This window comes from Zingiber officinale, chromosome 8B, assembly GCF_018446385.1.
Source record: "Zingiber officinale cultivar Zhangliang chromosome 8B, Zo_v1.1, whole genome shotgun sequence".
NCBI classification, from domain to species: domain Eukaryota; kingdom Viridiplantae; phylum Streptophyta; class Magnoliopsida; order Zingiberales; family Zingiberaceae; genus Zingiber; species Zingiber officinale.
This window is the reverse complement of record NC_056001.1, coordinates 32,215,873-32,235,042: the sequence shown is the minus strand read 5'-3', so window position 1 is coordinate 32,235,042 and position 19,170 is coordinate 32,215,873. Positions and strand designations below refer to the sequence as shown.

Sequence of the window (19,170 nt, the reverse complement as noted above, 5' to 3'; positions counted from 1 at the left end):
TAAGAATAACTCCTTGTGACGTGTGATGCAAGAATGCGAATTGTTGAAAGGATCTGATCCGAACCGTTATGGCTTAATGGGTCATCCAAATTAGAATTCCATATCCGAAACCCACCACCCAACTTCTTAATAATATTTTAGAGGATATAATATAATATCATATTTAGTATTATTTTTATAGAGTAAATTAGAGAATGCCATGAATGAACTGAATATTCACAAATAAATTTAATCTTTAACATTATAAGAATTTATTAATATTTATTTCATATATACAAGATGAATTAAAAAATAAGTTTAAATAATTTATGAAATTAAATAAATACATTTGAATATATATGTATTCAATTCGTTAATTTTCGTAAACAATGTAAAACTACTATCAACATGTTCAATAAATAAATAAAATTTTAAATAAGCAAACAATTTGTATTATCAAGCTTAATAACCAACCAAATAAATTTAAAATATAAAAGTTCCAAATATTCAAATAAATTTAAATTAAGAGCTTGTTAACATCTAAATGAATTAAATTCAAGTCAAATTTTAAATTCAAGTCAAATTTAAATTAAGCTCAAGCTTATAAAAAAAACAAAATAAGGTTGAACCATCATTTCAACATGTTCATTTTAGGCTCGTGTTTACAACCCTATCCATATTCCAATTGTTGGGGTTGTTTTGGTACTAAAAAGGGTGATGATATGCAGCGGAATGAACAAAAAATAAAATTACAACACTAACACAAGGATTTACTTGGTATCCACCTCAAGAAGAGGTGACTAATCCAAGGATCCACACACGACACACACTCCACTAATCAAAACACTCCTTCTCACAATATACAACACCCACAAGAATAAAATACAAAAGATACAAATGAAAACTCTTTCTTCTTGCTTACTTGTTGCTTGTTGTTGCCTCTTAAACCTTGGAAGTATAACTACACTTGTGTCCAAGCATTTTCAAGATCTGGCTATGAAAGTGTGGAGAGGCTCGTGAGAATCGGCGCTGAGATTCGTTGTTGGAGGAGAAGATGCAAAGAAGACGCTCGCCAACGGCTATAACCTGTGCAACGGTCAGATCTCAATCGATTGAATGTCTCTCAATCGATTGGGGAGACTTTGAATCGATCGGCTGATCAATTCAGAGTTCCTATGTGCTTTCTGGAAAATAACTGAATCGATTGCTCGATCGATTTAGCTTCTATCGCGTGATTTCAAGCTTCCCAATCGATCGATTGATCGATTGGAGGTTTCAATCGATCAATTGATCGATTCAGAAGCTCACTGTTCGCTAAGAAATTCTCCCAATCAATTGACCAATCAATTGAGGAAGTTTTGATCGATTACCCAATTGATCAAGAAGGTGTCTGCACAAAATTGCGTCAACCAATCGATTGAAACCCCCAATCGATTGGCAAGCAGAAAACTGTGTAAAGCTTGAAACGAGCTTCGTTTCGCATTCGAGATCACCTCATTCCGATATCCGAGTCAAAAGTTATGACCTTCGGAAGTTTACTACGTCTGAACTTCCTAGTTCCATGCCAACTCTCTATTGGACTTACGACCGCTAAGTGTTCGATTAACTTTTGACCCATCAGGACTTTATTTTTGCCAACTTCTCATTGGACTTCTGATCACCAAGTGCGGTCCTCCTTAACCCACCAGATGTCCGGTCACCCTTGACCCATCTGGATTTCATTGTGGCAAGTATCTAGTCAACCCGGTTAATCCTTTAATCTATTTAGACTTCTCAATACCAGGTGCCCGATCAACCTTGACTCACCTAGATTTACACATGCCTTGCTTCACTCACCAGGTCTTTCCATCTGCCTAGCTTTACTCACTAGGACTTCCCATCTGCTTGGTTCACTCACCAGGACTTTCACCTAGCTTTACTCACTAGGGGTTTCACCTAGCTTCACTCACTGAGACTTTTCACCTGTCTGGCTTCACTCACCGGAACTTTCACCTGCCTGATTTCACTCACCAAGACTTTCACCTAGCTTCACCCACTAGAATTTTCCAACTGCCTAGCTTCACTCATTAGGTCTTTCACCTGACTTCACTCACCAGGATTTTTCATCTGCCTAATCTCCAGTTAGGACTTCCCCAGTCAAGTATCCAGTCAATTGTATCAATAATCTCCCCAAACGGGCGATTGCATTTACAATCTCTATGTATTGTCAAATATCGAAACTCAAATATCAAGACTTAAGTTTGAGTCAACTCAAGCTTAATCAACCAGGTCAACTTTGACCAAAAGGATATTGCACCAACAACAATGACATGGTGCCTATATAATTTTCTAAGCTCCCATGATTCGATTTCCAACTACAGTATACTATAGGATATTTTTTGTTTGGTGGGATAAAAAATCTGAGATGTTGGGTCATCCTGTCATTTGTTTTTTTAGATTTATCTTGGTGGGTTGTGGAAAATTTCCATGGATTTAAGTCAATCACCTCTACGAATAATTGGTTGGTGAGAAATTTCAATAAGATTGAGTAAGTTATCTCTAGATAGTGGTGAGTAAAATTCAGTTAAATCAAACAAACCAATCAAATCAACCAAATTTTAAAATTTGATTTATTCGAAACTTCGATTTTTTCCCTAAAAATCAATTAATTAAGTTAATTTGGTTTGAGTTTGTTTTTAAAATTTTTTATTTGGCTAAAATGAATAGACTGAATAAATCAAATTTTTGGACCAAACTAAATTTTTAGACCCTATTTTTTAAATTGAAACCAAATTTTATTAAAGAAATCAAATTTTTAGACCTTAATTAAAAAAATTCGGTTAATTCAATTTTTGACCGAATTAACTAATATTTTACCGGTTCGGTTTGTTTTGTTTTTTTTTTTAAAAATTCAATCGGTTTAGTTAGTTAAAAAAAATTAATTTAATTTAATCCAGTTTAATCCAATTTTAACAGAATACTTATCTCTATTTTCAGGATTAATTCGTTCAAAAAATTAAATATCTAGATTAAAAAGCATTAAACTAGAGATATTAAATTTGACTAAATATATATTTTGTTTAAAAAATAAATAAAAAATAATTAGATAAAAAATAAGAGGGCATCCAAAATTATTACTTATAAAAAATAAGTTAAATTAATATTTTAATATATTTTTCATCTTAAAATACTTTTATTTTAATTCGAATAATTTTGATAAATTAATAGGAATTTTTTGCAGATTTTCATTTATAATATTTTAAATTAAATTCAAAATTATTTATTTTAATATATTATAATAGCTACTTTTTAGCTCGTATAATAATGTTAAAATAATAAATATATTTTTAAATGAAAAATATAATTAAATGTTATTTTATTTTTTTTACAGAAATAATAATTAATGGTGTTTTTTTTTAATTTGATAAGAAAAAAACAAAATATTGATTTGTTTTACCCAATTAAAATGGAAATAAAAAAAATATTGATTTGTTTTAAATGATCTTATTTTTGGTCCTCTGTGAAGACCAAGAAATTGCTAATCGGCTCTAGATATTTCGCTTCGCTGTGGGCCGACCGCTGCCGGAGCACAACGAAATCGAAGGCGTTCGTGGTCGATCGTTCCAAGAGCACTGTAGATCTATCCTCTACTCGTCGCCGAGATCCGCGCCCCTCAGGTTAAGGTACCACCCGCCCTCATCGAATCGTTCTCCCCAATTGTGTGTGCCCGTCTTCGCCAAAATCTCAAAGCGTGGGTAGGAGGTTCGACTTCAGTGCAAGATATCAGTTAATTGCGTTTTATGGAGTTCAATTACAGTCCTAAGTAGAGTTTGTTCGTTATTGATTGGAATTTGTGCGTAATTGACTCTGAATTTGTGTTGATTTTCCTATAAAACAAGAATCAAGTTTGATTCCTCTTTATACTTTAATTTTTGTTGTTGTCTTCCTACTATTTTTCGTGAAAGGGAACGTATAATATATTTCATAATCTGTTAACTTGTATCCAAAGCTATTTCTTCGAGGGAGAAGGTTATTCATAAATTGTTTGCTTCTATGAAGTTGACTATTTTTCAGTTTTCACTCTTGATGTTGACTATTCGTCTCTTTGTTTTTTGTTGATGGACAGATGGAAAGATCCACACTTTCTTTAGCATTCAAGCGTTCCATTGCCGAGGCAATCAATGAATCAAGAAAGCAAAAGAAACTTTTCATGGTATACATTTCAGGTAACTTTATTGTGCACTAATTATAGCCGTTGCACTATTTAACTAATCTTTGATGGGGCACAACATAACAGGTGCTTAAAGTTTGATGTTTGCTTAGTATGTTTATCCGTTTATGTATAACCAGAAGCAAATTATCATAAGACAAGTCCATTTATGCTTGGTTGATGAAAAACAGCTATTAAGCATGGAAATATTTGCATTACTAATCGACAAGTTTGAATAAACTTATTTCCAAGGAGCTTCATTGATAAACAAAATACTCGGGTAATATATTTTTCTGAAAAAGGAATAAGTGCCTGCTTCCTTGAACATTAAGATGAGCATGGAGTGGGGATGCCAGACCAATGAATTATCTTTTTGTTGTTATCTTTGACAAATAAAAATGGAAGACAAATATTTTGAAGGGATGAATTTGATCATCCATCCTTCGTAGTTCATCCACCTAAAACTGGTAGAAAAACTTGAAATTTGTTTGAGCATAAAAATATCCATCTGCTCCATATATCTATTCATGGAAATAATTCAGGACAATTTCTTTCTCATCCCTTCCTTCCATTCTCTATCTCCCTGTATATCCTTTTTTTTCAATTCTTCATCTCACAAGGAAATAAACCCTAAATAACCATGACAAAGTTTATAACATTATTAATCTTAGAATACTGAAACGTTTTTTGAGTCCCTATTTTTGAGAATCTTGCATTGGCATTTGTGCATGATGACCCTCGTGCCCTAGATAGAATCTCTTCTGTGGGGGAGCTCATTCTCAACTTGGTTGAGCACTCAAGGCTGCCTTGGTATTGACCGTAAGGTTATTGGGTACCATCTAGTGTCAATACATTCACAATTCTGCATATGAAGCTGTAGTTTGTAGTCTTTCTTCTTTGAAGTGATTATAGGCTATTTTTATCCACTTTCCATCGTAGGGAAAAACACCTTGGGATAAACTTTCTAAAAGTTTGTTAATAATTCAAGGTTAAGTTTCACTTTTAATCATGATTTTAAAAATACATTACAATAATATATGGTCCAACAACTTCATAATGCATAATGCATATGCAGTATGTAAATGTAGTTTCGGGTTGTCTGATTTAATTTTTGTGCATGGTTCTTAAAAATAGTACTAGTTATACTGATAATAATGTTTAACATCATGCTTCAAAAATATGAATTTGCCTTTGTTATATATTGTCTCATAATCCATTCAAAACCATCGATATAAACAAATTTGTGTCACTTAAAAATAACAAGCAATCCATAATTCCATGTAAAATATTTTGAATAAAAGTGTAACAGTAAACAAATAAATATAACAATTCATGTTGGCCAACTAGCAGGGTACATCTGAAAGAAATTATATAGTGACCTGATACATAGAATATATTTTTATGTTTATGTATTTTGAGAAACTTCTTTAATCAAAGAGATGTTAACTTGAGCATGACTAGTGTAATTCGACAAACTAGGGAGTGATTTAGTCTGCATAAGCCTTATGAGGTAAGATGTAGACAAAAAACAGTCCTACATTGCATAAGCTTTTTGTGCTTGCATAAGCAGCTTATGCATAGGATTTATAAAACCATGCTTTTGAAGGGCAGAAAAATTCAGGATATTCTTTTTCATCACTCTATGAAATTGCAGGCTTTGCAAATGGTATCGATAATCTATTTGATTTGTTAATTGCTCTGATTTTCATGTGTTCTGTGTTAAATTTTGATTTAGTATCAGTCAGCTAGGTTGTCATGGACCAGTTAAATTATCAACTTGTGGTCTTATGTTGCCATACCCTAGCCAACCACTCGTTGAATGAGATTTGTGCACTGTTGAGCATTATGCAAGTAACAACGATGAGTAACACTTATAAATGACAAAACAATAAAGTGAATGAATTCGGAGTGGATCCACTTTTAAAATGGTAAAAGTACTTGTTTAAAGTGCTTATTGTTTTAAAATCTTTAATCTACCAGTTCAACTTAACTTGTTTTAAGGATTCCATGGTCATCAATGAAAACATGGTCATCAATGTAATGGGAATTGAATGATGATGTTGCATGATTTATTTATTGTTGACGAAATACATAATTGACTTATCTGACAATGTAGTCATAATGAATTTGTAATATTTTATCTTTCCTCATCAGGAGATGATGAAAACTCAGTCAAAATGGATGAAGAGACATGGTTGGATCAAAGAGTATGTTGTTGTTTCTCTTCTTATCAGATCAGACATTTAGAAATAGAGATATTTGACTGCTTTATTGTGCCCACCATATTCCCTTGTCTTGTCTTCTGACATTTATGCCTTCAATTAGGTGGGTGAATCAATATCAAAATGTTGCATATTATTGCACTTGACTGCAGGAAGTGTCGATGCATCACAATTTTCTGCAATTTGTATCCTATGCTGGTCAAGTTCTTATTATTTGAAAGTTTGTGCAGGATTATTCACTGGAATTTTCAAAGCAGTTTCATATTATTTTTGTTAATTTAACTGGTCTTTGGTACCATGCTGATGTCTCACCAACTGAACTGATAGTGAAATGACATTTACATTCTTTGATTCTCAACCTATAAAATGTCAGTTAAACCTTTCACTGCATAAGATGAGCAGAATCAATGATGCTATTCTTCATATACTTGGATCTCTGCCACACAACACAGATACAAATTGTTGTGGTTCATCTTGATTAATTTTGTCATGTGCTAGTCAAGGTCTCATGGGGTCATGGAAATTCCTTGTGATAATTTCTCTATACAATTTTCTTTATAATTTTTCATCTTGAGTTGCAATTTGTATTTTCCACCATACACTTTAAGAGAGATTTACTTTTGTGAAAATTCCAACTTTCATCTTCATTTCCTTTGTTGTAAAATCCACCTCCTCATGTGAAAGCAAAAAAAGGTACCTAATTATCATACTAGGTCTCTCTCCGTGCAACATCAAACCATGCTAAGTCTCAATTTCTCCATCTACCGAACTCTATAGAAAGTATCACTAATGAACTTCTCTATATATATTGATAGATTGATTGATTACATGCTGGTTCCAAATGATTCCCCTTTTTGGTTGAAAAATAGGCCATTCCTGAGCGCATCTCATTATATTGAAAGGAAATGCTCATTTTTGGTTCACTTTTTACTGTAGTTTAGTTTGTAGTGCTAGAGAACCTAGACGAGTTTCAATATAGACAACAATGTTTCAACTTCTCAGAAGATACATTGATGAGTCCGTCCTCATACATGTTGGCTTTGTTATTTAAAGGCACTTGATGCAGCATCTAATATTAGTCAAGGTGCAATGCCATACCTTTAAGTCTTATCAGGCAGGCAACTTCTGTCCATTGTGACCTAAGCAGGCGCCTCATGAGAAGTGATAGGAGAGTGCCACTTACCAGAGAAATAAAACTCCAACTAACTCTCATAGTGGATCTTATATCATCTAAGCTATCACTTCATTACCAAAGCAGTCAGTAACTTTTGTCTTGTTTTGTCAATTATTTGGAAGTGTTCACCTTGGCTATCGTCAACTTTCTCTCACTATGCCACCAAATTTTCTTTTCCTGCCATCGTGCACTTATAACATAAAGTCCATTTTTTTTTTTCTTTTTCTTTTATTATGACTTGGATTCAATTTCTGATTTATTTCCATTTCTTAATGGGTTAGACTTTGTCTAGATTTGTTTCAAGCATGGTTTAAAATTTCGAGCCGTTTTGCTCGATATGGGGCGAAACATCTCGTTCCACCCACATACTGGCACTATGCCGGTGTGCTGAATGCGTCGTGCGAGCCTAGCCACATCGCATGAGCCCGGTGACAAGTCTAGATGCATAGCGTGAGTTTGGCAATGTTGTCCAGACAAGTCGTGCTAGTCCGGAGATGCATTCGGACACATCGTGCGTGCCCGCAGTCGTCACGAACCGGAGCGGTTGTCGCAGAACAAGAAGAGGGTGAGGAGTTTTTAACTTAGGGTTTGATTAAATCCTTATACTAATAAATTTAATCAACTCTTAATTATGATTGAGATAATTTCAAGAGGCTTAATTAAAACATAATAAAATTATCGTATTATAAATATATTATTTATTTTCTAAATATTTAGATTAAATTTTTTATTTTTAGTTAATATATTTTATATTTAAAAAATATCGAAACTATATCGGTATGGTATGATTCTGAAACTACACCATTCCGGTCTAGGACCGAAACGTTGGCATGGTTCGAGATTTTAAACCATAGTTTCAAGTGAAATCCGTTGAATGATTCTAAGGTCCTATTATTATTTCACTTATTTACGTGTCTCGCAGTGTTTGCTGTCTTCATATTGTTCATGTTTTTCATGGTGGGAGTTTTTGAAGTCTAGGTAGTGAGAAAAAAAGATCAGAGATGAGAGGAAAAGTTGCCTTTTCTAATCTGAAGATAATTTTCTTTTCCTTTTCTTTTTATTTCCAGATGTAGCTTCTATGTATGCTAAAGTCCAATTGTCAAAACAATGCAGTGCTGACATTTGAAAAATATTTATCTTTATATCTTAACTTGTACCTTCTATGTATTAAAATTTCATGTGGCTGGTTATCACACAAATCATCTCTGAGATTTATATAATATGCTCACGGTATGAAGCTCTACAAGTTGGAACTCCTTTCTGTTTATCTTAGCATTGTTCAGATCCACAGAGAGCTACTCCAAGTATTACTGCCATTGGACTTAATGGTGTTATGCTATGGCATCATGGTAAATATGAATGCATATATCTCCCTTAGGAGTGCAGATTAGTTGTTCGGACTGACAAATTTGGCTATTCCTTGTCTTGTTTGCTGATTTGCCAGTGGGATGCATTACTACAGAAAATCTTATAACAAATATTGACAAAGCTTGGGCAGCACTGCAAATGCAGGTTTTTACTATACACAATGTTTTTTTGGTATTTATTGCTAGATTGTATTTACATCACACTGAGCCACTTGTTGCTTACAGGAGGCAGCTCTAACACTTTTGACAGTAGCGCTCTCATCCAAAGAGCCTGACACTCTAAATAATGTTCCCAGTTCCGGTGTGGTTCCATCTGGGCAATTAACCTCTGGTGAATCAAATGTTCCATCAACTTCATCTGATAAACCGACTGACAAGTCCGAATCTAAAACACCAACTGATTCTCAGCAATTGGTAAGGGAGAGCCTCAGTCAACCAATGAGTCCATTATGCTTTATGTATTTGTAAACATTTTTTTTCTGCGGTACTAGCTTGTTATTTACTACTGTGTTGCAGAAAGAAAATACACTAGTGGGGGAAACCAGTTCTCAAGCTGATTCTATTGCTGCTGTGAAGACTAGAAATGTGGATTGTTTAAGTGGTGAAGATCTGCATTCTCTAAAGAACATTAATTCTACAACTTCTGATCTTGGAGAAAATAATTTCCCAATTTTAAATACAACTGTTGATAACAGCCAGGCTGCAGCTTTTTCAGAGCCAGATGGGAACGATACTAGACTTTGTTCAATACCTTCTCAGGTTGCTACTGAAGCACAAGAGACAACTACTCAAGTTAAGAAGATTGATTTTTATAGTGGTGTGTCAAATACTGTGAAGTCAAATGATATTCATCTTAACATTCGTATGCCAACTGGGAACAATCTCCAGACGAAACTAACTATAAACGATACTCTGAATTCTGTGAAAATCTTTGTTGATGAGAACTTGGATAACGTTCTAAGTTTATATGATTTGGCTGTTCCTTATCCACGGAGGTTATTCAACAATGAAGGTAATCAACCTTTTAAATTTTGGCAACATCTTCAATCCTACCATATTTGGTAAACTTTGTTGATTTTGATCATGTATTCATGTTAAGATTTCATGGTGTTATTTCTTGCATGTTGTTTGGATCACCATGCTTTTATTAATGCTATTTTGACCAATTTTATCATTTGATTCATGTTAGTCATGATGAATGACTTTTTTGTATCATTCTCTTAGAGAGGCAAAACCAGTTGGCCAGTTGTTCCAAACCGAGGCTTAAAATCTTGTGTGTAGTGTTGGAACTTTGGTTTCCAACTGACAATTTAGCGCAATAAGTTATAATATTATAATTGTTGTGACTATTGATTACATCTTGCTAATACTAAAATGAGTGCCATGCATTATATGGGAGCAATGTTAAAGTATTATCTATGCTAGAGATTCTGCATTTAGCAAAAAAGTATGATTTCAACACTTATGCCAACACTCAATATGCCAACACTTATGACATGTGTTTAATCTGCAAATGCAATTTATGCTTTTGCTAATCAACAAACTGTAGTATCATTCCATTCTTTCCAAGTCTATGTTTCTACTTTACTGCTATGTCAGGTCCATGCACAGGATGTCCTAGATTACATTAATTTTCATTTAACTTGAAGTCCTTGCGACTAAAATTCCTGCAAACAATAACTATTTTTACCTCATCATTCTTGAGTACTTTTGAAGCCTTATCATGCTTCAACTCACCATTCTATCATCTTTTTTGTTGGCATTTGACATTATCAAGATATGACCTTTTAGTGAGCTTGACAGTAGAGAAATGTTCTTCTGAACTCCACGGATTGTGACTTAGTGACAATGTTATGGAAAATAAAGCGATCCTCAAATTTAAAGATTTATGTATTATTTGTTTACACAGATATGCGGAGAACATTGTCTGAACTTGGGTTTGCTAGCCGGCAAGCACTGATAGTAGTTCCCCGAAATCAAGCCACTCAGCCTCATAGGGTTCAACTTAGTATGAACATGACCACCTCAAATGACAGTAACAGAGGGTATTTCGATTACGTGAAAAGGGTTTTGTCGTATGTAAATCCCTTCTCCTATCTTGGTGGGAATAATAGCTCATCAAATTCTGAGACGCTTACAAGAACTGATGGCCCCTGGCAACACAGTAAGAATCCTACTTGTTCATTCATGCTCATTCAAGATTTTCGTCTTTATGTTCATCATGGATTATTTGATATTCCCCAATTCATTTTTTTTAGCAGAGACAATTTTCCAGTCTCACAGTTTTTATTCTTCGTTGTTGCTTAATAGGAAAACTTAACTGCGTGCATCTGCTTTTTCTTTTAGGCTCTAATCCAGCTCTTCAGAATCACTCGTTGGATTCTGATAACCGAAACACTGCTAGGGACAGTAGCGCCTCAAGTAGTGCCAGGCCAAGACCAGCCAGACAATTTGGCAGCAATATCCACACTCTGAGGCATGATGGTGATTCATCTAGCGACAAGAATGTTTTCTGGAACGGAAATTCCACACAGTTTGGAGGTGACGACAAGAAATAAGGTCTCATCCGCACCTTGGGCTACAAGAGTTACACAAGCAGGAAACCAACAGAAATTAAGGCGTCAATGTTCTTGGTAGTTGCATTTTCATGCCGTTTTTTTTTTTGTTAAACCTAGACTCGTGCGTGAGTGGAATAAAATTTCTTCTGTATGCATCATCTGAATCGTTAATGTAATAACATATCGTGGCTGTGGCTGTGGCTGTGGGCCAAACTGAGAATTCCCAGACAGTTTTCATGTGGCCGCATATCTTATCAACAGTAATTTGTGAATGCATATTCCAGGTTTTAGACTACTCAGGCTGTCAGGCATGTTATGAATATGATGGTAAGAAGGAAACATTCACAAGGGTAAGTACAAATCATTTTGAAAGAATTCATGCTTATTTGTGGTACATGCTCCATTGAGGAAAAAATTGATTTGCGTTAGCTTCATTGTATACTTATTTATCATCTATCATCTCAACCAAAAAAATTTGATACATAATTTTCCTTTTTCAAATTTTTTACTAATACAATTTTTCTAGATAAAGGAAAGATGGAAAATAAGTTATACCTTTTTTTTTTCCATAAATTGTTTCTATCCTCTTTCTTTAACTATTTTGTTTCTTGTTGTGTATGAGACATGTATATTCTCAGGATCTAGTTGAGTAAGAATTTGAATCGTGATTATGATAAATAATCCTTCTATATAGGTACTTTGCGTGAACTTTATCACGTTTTACGATGTTATAATTGCAAAAACGATAATATAAGGTAAGATTGTGTCCCATACATTCGATGCGATCTAGTTTTTTTTTTAGAAATTTCTTTTTGATGGAAATTTTATGTACCAAATTGTTTTTTGTAAATAAATATTAAATGATCAGCCATAATTGCAGTAACCAAAGATATTTATAAAATAATTTTTATTCCACTCTCAAATTTATAGAACTTCAATATATATACAGTGGATACTATCTAGCCACTTAAAAAATAATAAATTTATTGAAACAAAATGACAGTAAAAGTTCAAATAAAAAAAAATTAACAAACCATTGAGTGATTTTTTTTGCTTTAAGATTTGTGCATGTCGAGAGCATGCGTGTATTTTTGAAAACACACGAAGATGGTGTCAAAAACAACCTTATAATTTATGATTTCATTCATGTTTGGCAGCCGAAAATAGAAAGAGCGTGTATTTTGAAAAAGAAAATAAGGGTTTGGGCAAATCGAGAAACTAGGGCATCGACAGTCGTGCTTTGACTCCGTTTCCAAGCGCTTCCCAATCTTCCTTCATCGCTTGCAATCGCAAGGACTGATCCGGCCATGTATCGGATCAAGAGTTGGCCTTCCTTCTTCGTACTAGCAGCTGCCGTCTTCTTCTACTGGAAGCCGCCTCTTCAAGAAATGGCCGGGGAAGTTCCCAATTCCATCTACGATGTCCATGTGAAGGTAATATTTACCTCCTTTCGTTTCTTCCTTGTTTCTTCCTTGGTGCCATTATGTGATTCTTGATTTCGTATCGCAGGATATAAGCGGAAATGATGTTAGTCTGAGCAGTTACAGTGGAAAAGTTCTTCTTGTTGTCAACGTTGCTTCTAAATGGTATTTTGCTAATCAAATCCTCTTCTGTACAATTGATTCGAAGTCAGGTTTTTCATAGATAAAAATTTTGTTTTTTTTGTTGTCTGTTGGACATGTTCTGTTAAAATATAGTGATTACTTCTTTATGTTTGACCCATGCACCGTATGTAGGTAGATACCAGATGATTGACCTTTTTTGTTTCCTGTCTGCTATATTATCCAAATGGTCTTTCTATATTATTTCTTTCTATCATCACTTGCCTAGAAGAGTTGTTCCACTCCCGCGATATCTCTCATTTGTGCCAAGGCGGAAGAATCATGTGCTAAAATTTGGAAACATCCACTGTTGTAGCACTTCTCATGAAATGTGAGCCTATTTCCTTGCCATACAATTCGGGCCATGTTAGGTCAAACATCTAAAAACCTTTCTTAGATTGAACTTGGGATAAGAAAATTTTCATATAAAGCTACCACATAATTGTAGCTTACTAATATTCAGCAAACACTGTTATCTGTTGTATTCTGACTGACTTTTCGCTTACTGACTTTAGTGGTCTCACTCACTCCAACTACAAAGAGCTGAATGTTGTGTATGAGAAGTACAAAGATGAGGGTGTGATTTTATATTTTTTACTTGTCCTATTATATCATTCAAATATAACTTGTTCTTAAGGTATGTGGTTGCAAATTTGTTGTAGGACTTGAAATACTAGCATTTCCTTGCAACCAGTTTGGCAGTCAAGAACCTGGAACCAATGAAGAAATTAAGGAGACCGTATGCACAAGGTTCAAAGCTGAGTTTCCAATATTCGATAAGGTAATTACAGCCACATAATATTTGAAAACCCATGTAGCATTTTTCTTACAACCATATTTTCATTCTTTCTTGTATGTGCAAATTTCATGGTGTCAGAGGTATCTGTTTTAAGCAGAAAAGAGATATTGTCTCTCTCAAAGAATATTTTGATAGCACCTAGTAATTGTGCCAATAATGTATATTCTCAAGTTCAAATGTTGAACTTCACATACAGCCAATCTGACAATTTGATCTTCATGCATCTTTGGACTAAGGCTCTTAGACATGCTGTAAGTTCATGGTTGAGAGTTTCATATTAGTTTTTGAACTGTGATGCATGCACTCTAAGCATTGTAGTTTTACTCTTAAAGTTGATCAGCTAACTACTAATCCCGAAAATTAATCTTTTAGGGAAGAGACCAAAATATGTAGTCATATCCTTAACACTCCCATCATGTGTGGAATGTGGATGAGTATGCTTCACTTAATTGGTTCAAACCTAACTCATGATTTGATAATAAAATATTATTGTCACTAGGATATTTGAATATTAGACCTTCCACTCTAATACCATGTTATAGCTGATCAACTTAACACAAACTAGAGATTTTAAGAATCTATATATTTATACCCTTAAAAGGATATTAATACTAACTCAGCAAACTAACAATTGCTATTCCTCTCATTTATTTATTTTTTGTAGTACTACTTTTTCTAGCATAATGAGAAAGGCACATTTCTCTTTTTGCCCAATTACTAGGAAACCTTTTGCTTCAGAAGAAATATCTTCAGGAAAGGATCAGACTAAGCCAAAAGAAACTAGATGAAATTAATACATATATATGAACTTAAAAGACCATCTAAAAACCCAGAGAAGAATATGATTCCATGATAGTTGACATCATTGAGTAACGTCAACATTCCTTCATCTTTCCAGGTTGAAGTGAACGGTAAAAATGCTGCACCATTATACAAGTTCTTGAAATCAAAGAAAGGTGGGTTTCTAGGTAATCGCATCAAGTGGAACTTCACAAAGTTTCTTGTGGACAAAGATGGCACAGTTGTTGAGAGATATTTACCGATAACATCACCCTTAAAAATTGAGGTTCCACCACTAATTGCTATTTACATAATTGCTTGTACTTATATGAAGTTTACTATTATTGAATTTACTGTACTTGCAGAAGGACATTCAAAAACTATTGGGAACTGCATCAGGGTAAAAAGGTGGTCTTGTGCGATTGGAAATGTTATCTTAGGCTATCCAATAAATAATGATGAGAATGATGTAGCACTTCATTCAAAGTCATATTAATCCTTAAATGTCAATATTCTTGATACTATTTTGCTGTTATTAACTGAATTATGACATGAATAAGATCATCATGGTCTACTGCTTTCTGAAGCCTATGTGACAATTTAGAACTGTCTTGCATGGAATTGAGTTTTTTAGTTTGCAAACTTGCATAGTATAGAATTAAAAGATAGGAACTTGAGCTTTTTTTTTTTAAGCGATTAGCGAAACATGTAGCATACTCTCATCTCAACCTTACAAGATAATTTGCAAGATAGGCTCAATTGACCTAAATGAAAAATTATAAATTTTCACTTCATGTCCATTGTACGGGCCACGGTGGCCGTCCTGATGACAGTGTTTATTTAATTACTTGAGCATCCAGAAACAAATTATACAAACCTTTTGAGTTCTGATGCAGTGAAATATACAACCAATATGGAAAACCAAGCTACATTCTTCACTAGACGAGCTAAAATATTACACCTTCAGAAACATTTAGGAACATTTACAAAATCATTATATGTTACATATCAGTGTAAATTATCTAAGTATGCTTGATATGTAGGTAACTGTCATGAAGTCTTAGGTCAATAAGGGGAATCAATCAATTTAAATACATCTCAACAAACAGATGCAAGTCATGAGTTGCCAAAGTTCTCAGTCATCAGTATTTTGTTGTTTTTTTCTGTGTTCACTGGTGCCCACAGATCTGCTCCATTGCTTTGTGCAAGCTTGTGTATCGAGTTGATCGGCATGAGGCAGAGACCGCACCTTCTCAGACTGTAATGATCATTTTCCTTCATCCAATTTACAGTATCCAAATTATAGTATATATGCCATACTCTATATGTCATTTTTGGTAGATGACAAGTATATTTACTTGAGAATGTTTCACAGTGAATTCTTAGAGGTTACTCACTTCGATCTCCCCTTCCATTGTTGTCTCAAGATATGGAGCACTCAGCACCTGGACTTGTTCTTGGAGGAATTTGATATATGCAGCGGCCTCAGCAAGCACAGAGGCTGTATCTGTCTGAGTTCATGCAAAAAAATAAAATAAAATAAAAAGGTAAATTTCTACTTGTAAGTTTCAGTTATTGGCTCTCAAGTCAATCTCTCAATTCCAACCTTTCCAAAAGGTGAAACCAGTTGCTGAAGCTTTGCTACTCGTTCTCCAACCTTGTCCTTCTGCCGCACACCCCAATCTTGAGCATCAAAACATCGGTATCTGTATCGAGATTAAATTTGTAGAAAGAAAAGAAGAACACAGACCTTGGCAGGGATGTCAGTCTTAAGCCTCTCCTCACCAGCTAAGTTTCTCAGGACAAAACTATTATTATTACTGCAATTTCTTCTTCTTTTGTGATCAACCATTTTGGCCATCATCCACCATCATCATCTTCTCCTTCTACCCTCTGAAAGATTGTCTTGCCACTGATTTTAATTCGGCTCAGTTTAGAAGAAAATCTCTGAAAGATGAAGAAGAACTAGCACTAATTGAGGAGTTACTGTCTGCTTTTATTCCTCCATTAAAGTGGAGCTTTATGAATGATAGGTAGAGGAAGAGAAGAATAGATAGATAGGAGACAGATTATGGTGAGAAATTGAGGAAATTTATATGGGCAAATATAAATAATTTGATGGTTTTTTATGGCTTTCACAGCTAATATCCAACCCATGATGGTGCCCACAGATAGTCCTGATGTCATTCTCTTAGCTTGAGGACAAGAATTCAAGCTTTCAACTCAGGTTGTAGCTAGGGTTGCCCCTGAGATGCTTGTGAGGACTATTTAGTGTTCCTGTGGCTTCAAGCATGTTTCTTTTCCCTCAAATTGTTTGAGCTGCTACATGATTAGGGTGTTTCTATCCCAATAAAGACACATTCTGGAGGTCGACTTTTAAGTGTATATATATTGTGATGCAATACCAAAAAAAAAATAGAAACTTTATTTTGAATAAAAAAATATAAAAATTTAGTAGGAATTATAATTAATTTTCTATTTATTGTTTAAATAGAAAATAATATTTATCATATAACAAACAAATTAAATCTTTAATTTCGAATATTTTTTATTTATTTTATTTATGCAGATGCATTACTCTTGAGTATTGTTTGATTTATTTTCATTATTGCAGATGAGCTAATATTGAACATTTTTCAATTTATTTTCTTTTGTCGCCATGAACCAATTTGAAATTTGTTTTCAGATTTTTTTTCAAAATTATTATTATTATTGTATAATTTAATTCCTTGTCTGTAGTAGATTGTGCTTTCGAATTTATTAACGAATTTATTAAGTAGGCGAATTTGAGATGAAGATTATCTACTTTGTGGATTAATTGGACACTTGAATTATAAAAATAAATAAAATTATTTGTTTGATTTTTTTTTCCTTATTCAAATCAGGCCTCTCATGTTCCAGATCAAATCTTCTGTCCCCAAATTTCTCTGTCCCCGTGTCCCGACAAGGGGACAGAGAAATTTAGGAATAGAGGATTTGATCCACTCATGTTCAATATGTTCCAATTGGGATTTTGCAAATATTATTTTAAAAAGTCAAATATATTTTCTCATATTTCCATTGTATCATTGATGCATTAAGTAGACATTCAATGTTATAAAAAAAGAAAATTTCAATTTATCAAAGATTTTATTATTTTTATTTACTTATTATTGTTTTTCAATTTAAGTGTTTGTATCAATTTATCTCGCACCATTTTCTTATATTTTATTTTATTAATTTTACGAAGAGATAATTACCTCTAAAAACTAAATTTTAGTCGATCAAACGTCCAATCCTTGTTCCTTCTACCTTAATATATTAATCATCCAAATATTAACTTGGAATCACAAGAGGAATGATTATTTGTGTTGACAACGTGAATGCAAATGAATGAAATTAACTCCGATTAAAATGTGAAATAGTTTGATATTAAAAAATTTATGATAAAAAGGTTAATTTATATTGAATCACACCAGTACAATTATACAAGCACTGGTAGATGAAATAATTAATTTACACTAAATTAATAGACTTGCCTTGATTTACGCTAAAACTAAACGTGATATAGAGGTGTGAAGTTGAAGATTATACCTTTGACAGCTAAGAAGCATCGCTCTACTCGCCAAAGGTCATGAGTGATAGAAGATGTTCACTTATCACATGCTCACTCAGGATGTTGTGATTTACCTTCCTCGTGATGACCTTGGGTCGAGTGCGGCGGGGACGCTGGGGACGAGCGATTTCGTTTTTTTGCCACATCAGTTATAGAAGATGTAAATTAAGAACAAAGTCATCGGCTGAATTGAGGTGCAAGAAGTTTATCTTGAAAAAGGATTAGATCTATTTATACTCCATTTTATCCTGATTGTTATTGTAACTCGAATAATAATAATAATAGAAACATATTATATAATCAATTATTCAAAACTCAACTCCAACCTCTAAATCAAAACAGATCTAAATAAATTTTAACTTCGAGCTCCAACAAATTTTTTTACTAGACAGTTAACCTAAATATTGGCCATCCGCTGAGTTTTCATAGATGAAAAATTTATATAGAGCCTCATCAGTCATTCCCAAAAAAAAAAAAAAAAAAAAAAAAAAACAATCCTGCAGTTCTCCACCTCACACCCCCTCTAATGGCCAGGCCCTTTGGGGCTTGGCCCCGAGACCAGCCCCTCCCTCAAGCCCGCACTGCTTGTCTCCCTCACAGCCGGCGTCCCGGGCAGCGCTCTCCTGGCAGCCACCGCTACGCCGGAAGAAATGATCACGAGAACCACCATGAGCAAGAACGACCAGGCCGGCGCCACTCTCCTCGAACTCATCAGGCGGCAGCAGCAGGAGTTGGATTTACAGTTAGTTAGTTGCAGAAGGTATAATATAGCTAGCTAGCTCCATGACTTCAGTGCCCGCCTGCATGGAGGAGTACGTGGGGCGGTGGCCGGGAACGGCCGTAGCGGCGGAGAAGACGGTGGCTCGGCTTTTGGAATAGTATTATTGTAAGGGGGAGGTGCTGCGA

General features: G+C 34.3%; 2 protein-coding genes across 11 annotated transcripts; both read left to right on the top strand.

The window, feature by feature from the left end:
- Window positions 1-3,472: 3,472 nt before the first annotated feature.
- On the top strand, window positions 3,473-11,784 carry LOC122015880 (plant UBX domain-containing protein 11-like). 5 transcript variants are annotated; one of them, XM_042572952.1, is made up of 10 exons: window positions 3,473-3,635; window positions 4,085-4,184; window positions 6,323-6,375; window positions 6,494-6,575; window positions 8,848-8,913; window positions 9,009-9,076; window positions 9,157-9,345; window positions 9,448-9,943; window positions 10,841-11,095; window positions 11,278-11,784. In XM_042572952.1, the coding sequence occupies exons 2-10, from the start codon at window positions 4,085-4,087 to the stop codon at window positions 11,487-11,489; spliced, it is 1,521 nt and encodes a 506-aa protein (XP_042428886.1). In that variant the 5' UTR covers window positions 3,473-3,635; the 3' UTR covers window positions 11,490-11,784. The 5 variants fall into 5 exon arrangements, with proteins under 5 accessions (XP_042428886.1, XP_042428883.1, XP_042428888.1 ...); XM_042572949.1 differs by having other exon boundaries at window positions 3,473-3,641; XM_042572954.1 differs by having other exon boundaries at window positions 3,473-3,713.
- Window positions 11,785-12,647: 863 nt separating this feature from the next.
- LOC122015881 (probable glutathione peroxidase 2) lies at window positions 12,648-17,054 on the top strand. Of its 6 annotated transcripts, none has more exons than XM_042572961.1 (9): window positions 12,648-12,922; window positions 12,999-13,075; window positions 13,606-13,667; window positions 13,753-13,871; window positions 14,788-14,955; window positions 15,035-15,077; window positions 15,855-15,929; window positions 16,045-16,216; window positions 16,287-17,054. In XM_042572961.1, the coding sequence occupies exons 1-6, from the start codon at window positions 12,797-12,799 to the stop codon at window positions 15,071-15,073; spliced, it is 591 nt and encodes a 196-aa protein (XP_042428895.1). In that variant the 5' UTR covers window positions 12,648-12,796; the 3' UTR covers window positions 15,074-15,077; window positions 15,855-15,929; window positions 16,045-16,216; window positions 16,287-17,054. The 6 variants fall into 6 exon arrangements, with proteins under 6 accessions (XP_042428895.1, XP_042428894.1, XP_042428890.1 ...); XM_042572960.1 differs by having other exon boundaries at window positions 15,713-15,929; XM_042572956.1 differs by lacking the exon at window positions 15,035-15,077 and having other exon boundaries at window positions 16,097-16,216.
- Window positions 17,055-19,170: the final 2,116 nt, after the last annotated feature.